General features: G+C 71.7%; 1 protein-coding gene across 1 annotated transcript in view; it reads right to left on the bottom strand.

The window, feature by feature from the left end:
- ADAMTS7 (ADAM metallopeptidase with thrombospondin type 1 motif 7) overlaps positions 1-4,351 on the bottom strand; it is a 49,052-nt gene that overhangs the window by 6,264 nt on the left and 38,437 nt on the right. Inside the window, 6 exon segments of the mRNA XM_049614183.1 lie at positions 852-1,062; positions 1,156-1,329; positions 1,587-1,739; positions 2,450-2,895; positions 2,898-3,717; positions 3,994-4,207. Coding sequence (XP_049470140.1) covers positions 852-1,062; positions 1,156-1,329; positions 1,587-1,739; positions 2,450-2,895; positions 2,898-3,717; positions 3,994-4,207 — 2,018 coding nt within the window.

Here is a 4,351-nt window from a genome sequence, read left to right as displayed (position 1 = left end):
AGGTGAGGGGGTGAGCACTGTGGGGGGGGGAGGGGGCTGGGGGGAGGGGGCTGGGGGGAGGGGCCGAGCACTGTGGGGGGGCAGAGGTGAGGGGGTGAGCACTGTGGGGGGGGGGCAGAGGTGAGGGGGTGAGCACTGTGGGGGGGGCAGAGGTGAGGGGCCGAGCACTGTGGGCGGGGGGCGTCGCCTGGGGCCAGTCCCTGCACCTGACAGCACCCTCCCATGCCTCCTCAGAGCCCACCTGGCATTCACCTGCAGGAGGTACACCTGCGTGGAGGCCCAGGAGGCCCGAGACAGGGACAGGGACAGGGACAGGGCCTGGAGGACCCACCACGGCCCCGGGGCAGCGCGGTGGGGGAGGGGGGGAGGCAGAAAGTTTCTCAAGGGAGCCCTCCGTCCGGAGTCAGGCTTTATTCTGATCCGTTAGGGTCTGAGGTGGTAAAAAGCCCTCCAAACAGGTTTCATCTCTGACACTTGGTGCCAGGCCCTGGGCTGAGGGCCTCATCGTGTTAACCTTCACCCCCCGCTGTCGAAGACGAAGAAACAGCGGCCCAGCAAGGCAGAGCCACCGGCCCAGAGTCATTGGGCGGCCGGAGGTGCTGGAATCCCCGAGCCGGGGGGCCCCCCGCCGGCCCCTCCTCCACCCCGGCTGCCGCCTAGGCCTCCGCTCGGGTCCCTGAAGATTCACGGCTTCCGTTCTCGCCCCCCTGCGTCGGGTGCTCCCCTCGGGCCTCACCCCCAGAGTCCTCCGCGCCAGAGAACCCGCCCCGTCCTCTTCCTCTGTCCCCAGCAGCAGGGTGGGGACCTTGTGTGGCCACCGCCCGCGTCTGCGGTGAGCAGAATGGACGCCTAGGGCGGAGGACCAAGCGGTGGCTGCCGGGCAGCCGTCCCGCCCCTCCTCCGCGTGCGGCTCACCTGGCCCCAGGGCCCCACCACCCACTTGGTACAGGGCTGGGTGTTGCAGGACCGCGTGCTGTTGGGTCTCAGGGCCTCCTCGCAGAGGCCCGGCTCCGGGCAGGTCACCAGACGCCGCTGCTCGCCACCGCCACAAGCCTCCGAGCACTAGGAGGGCGCGACGGCAGGGAACGGGCTGAGGGCGCTTCTAGGGGCCGAGGCCACCCCCACCCCTGCCCCGCCCCGGCCCCCAGGCCTCACCTCTCTCCAGGAAGAGACGTACCAGCTGAGGCAGGGCTGGGCGCCGCAGGGACGGCGCGCCGGTGGCATGGCCGGCCCCGGCTGGCAGTGGAAGGGCCGCAGAGGCCGGAGGTCCTGCGTGTCCACGCACTGCACGTCCCGCGTGGAGGACCCTCCGCCACAGCTGCGGGAGCACTGCGGGCCGAGCAGCACGGGTGAGCGTACCCCACGCACGAGCGCGCGCGGCCCGCGGGACCCCATCCTCCGCCCGGCCCCGGGGCGGGTGGACAGGGCGCAACGTAGAGCGGGTGACGACGAGGTCCCGAGGGTGACGGCAGGTACGGGGGGGAGGGGGGGCTGGGGCAGGTCGCAGGGAACCGAGCAGGGACCGGGCAGGGGACCGGATGAGCACACGATGGCAGCCGGGCGCCTCCCACCCCAGGCCCGCGAACCTTACTCCAGTTGCCCGCGTGCCAGGCGGCACACGGCCTCAGGTGGCAGTGGCGGGCAGGCTGGGGCCGGCCCTCGGGGGCACAGTCGTCCTCCCGGCCCGAACTGCAGCGCACAGGCCTCCACACGGCACCCAGGCCGCAGGTGGTGGAGCACTGGGGACCAGGGCACGGGCCGTGAGGGCGGGCAGATCCCCAGCCAGGGGCTGCCCAGCCAGGCGGGGGGGGTGGGGACCCTGGTGGAGCCAGGGCCTCAGCCTCCCCCTCTGCAGAGGGGGCTCTCCACCCACCTCCCAAGACTGTGCGTGAGGACCAGAAATCACAAGCCACGGTCTGTGCCCGCAGGGGACACAAGAGGTGACCCAGCCGTCGTGACCAGGCTCACTGCTCCCCGAAGTCACAGAGGAAGGGAGTCTGGATTCCTGTCTCTGCCTGTCCCTCCCCACCCAGGACGAGGAGTCTGAACAGAGTTGCACAGTGACACCGTGGGGGCACCTGCCAGCTTCTTCCTGTCGAGTTCAGACCCTCGCCGGCCTGAGCGGGGAGGGGCCGCTGGGGGCGGGGGGCCATGGCCGCCCCGTCCGGGGAGCTTGCCAGCCGGGTGTGAGGGACGCTGCCCCCGTCTGTGCTACCTGCCCTCCCGGCGGACCCCTGTGCCACTGGGGGCCTCCGGGGACTCCAGGGATGGGCGCCTCCCTGGACACCTCACCACTCAGACAAGAAACGGGCCTGATAGGGTGGACTGCCCCCAGGGGCACACGGAGAATGTGACCTAGGGCAACATTTCCCCCCCCCCCCCCCCCCGGCCCTGGCAGGGTTCGGTCCCCGGGTCCCAGAGGAGGAGACAGAGGTGGTGAGGCCCCTACCTCACTCCAGTTGCCCACTTCCCAGCTGGCATTCCCAGCAGGGGGCAGGTGCACGGCCAGGCTGGGGTCTGGCTGGGCCTCAGGGACGATGCTGCCATTGGCCGAGCCGTCCTGAGCTGGTGTGACCGCCACGGAACCGGGGGACTCGGGGCCCACAAGTCCTGGGCCCGGGGCCGGCAGGAGGAAGGCTCCTGGTGCTGCCGGGGTCCAAGGGGTGGGAGGCCCCGGCTCCAGGGTGCTGTCCCCGTCCCGGGTCTCTGGCTGAGCGACCGGCGGAGGAGGAGGGGCAGGAGTCCCCCCAGTGCTGGGCCACAGCTCACTGTCTGCAGGCCCCAGGCCACCGTTCAGAGTTGGCTCCCAGGCCACAGTCCCAGCTGTCCACAGCGATCCTGCGTCGGGACTGGGGGAGGAATGGCTGGGGCCCGTGGCAGGTGAGGCGGGTGGGGTGGGGTGGGGCCCTGGGGGGGGGGGCCGGTACCCTCCTCCTCAGACAGCTCGTTGGTCCTCTCCCACCACGGAGGGGACGTCCAGCTCTGGCTGTCTTCCCCTCCCAGGACCCCGTTTTGGCTCCCAGGGACGGCCGGTTTCTCCGTGCCACCGGCTAGAGTGGGGGGCCGGGGCAAGCTGGGGAGCCCAGAGTCTGGGGCCTCAACAGGGGTGTCTTCCTCAGGCAAGAAATTGACCAGGGGGTCCCCGGGGGTCTGCTCTGAGGGTGGGGGCGGGGAGAGGCCAGCCTGGCCGGGCCAAGGGGCAGGCGACCCGCCTCCTGGCGTCCCAGGAAGCTCTGAGGCCAGCAGGGGGGTGGCTGTGGGGGGCTCAACGGGACTGCTCTGGGGCGGGGGTGTCCGGTCCCCCGCACCTGCCAGGTCTGGGGCGGGGTCCTCCAAGGGCCCGTAAGACAGGTCCTCATGGAAGTTAATGAAATTGTAGTCGTAGTAGAAATCGTCGACGAACACGGGCCCCGGCGGGCCCAGCCCAGGGTCCTCCTCGATGGCGTTGCCCACGCTGGTCGGCTCAGGTGACGAGGGGGGCGGGGGGCGTGGGGCCAGGCGCGGGGGGATGAAGTCGATCTCGTTGAGGAACTCGTGGCTGGAGGAGGAGCCGCTGCCCGAGCCTTCGGGGCCCAGCACGTCCAGGGTCCGCGGACAGGGCGGCAGAGAGCAGGTAGCCTTGCCGGCCGGCCGCCACGCCTCGTCACAGGGGATGCCGGTGTCGTTGGTGCAGAGGACGCTCCGGAGCCGGGCGCCGTCCCCACACGTAGCCGAGCACTGGAGAGGAGGCCGGAGAGAGGGGCTCGGGCCAGGGGAGGTCAGGGCCCGGGGCGCCCTGCCTGCTGGCCGAGGGCAGAGCGGGAGGCCTCGGCCAGCCGTCTCTGGGCCTGTCCAGCCCCAGACCGTGGCGTGCGGTGGTGGCTCTCCAGGGCAGCCTAGTCCCCGAGGCTTCGGGGGACACCCCCACCGCCCTCCCACCGTGGGGCCCCCCAGGAAGGGCCCCCTGAAGACCGATGGTGGAGGTGGGGGCGGGCCCCGCATCCTGACACTCACCTGAGACCAGTTCCCCACGGCCCAGGTGGCAGGGCAGGGCACCTCACGGTTACAAGGACTTTCGGCAGGGGGCCGGGGGAGGTGCTCACAGGCAGGCGGCTGCAGAGCCCTCTGCTCATCCGGCCCCACACCGCGGATGCAGAGCACAGAGCGGCGGGAGAGCCCCGCAGACCCGCAGGAGTGGGAACACGCCTGCCACTCCCCTGCCCACCACCTGCGAGGCACACGGGCCACATCAGCGGAGCCTGGCCGCGCTCCCAGGCACTGGGGGTGCAGGCGGGGTGGGGTGGGGTGGGGTAGGGCGGGGCCCAGGGACAATCTCCCAGGCACTCGGGGTGCAGGCAGGTCGGGTCAGGAC

Source organism: Panthera uncia (genome assembly GCF_023721935.1).
Source record: "Panthera uncia isolate 11264 chromosome B3 unlocalized genomic scaffold, Puncia_PCG_1.0 HiC_scaffold_2, whole genome shotgun sequence".
NCBI classification, from domain to species: Eukaryota; Metazoa; Chordata; class Mammalia; order Carnivora; family Felidae; genus Panthera; species Panthera uncia.
This window is presented reverse-complemented; position numbering and strand designations above follow the sequence as displayed.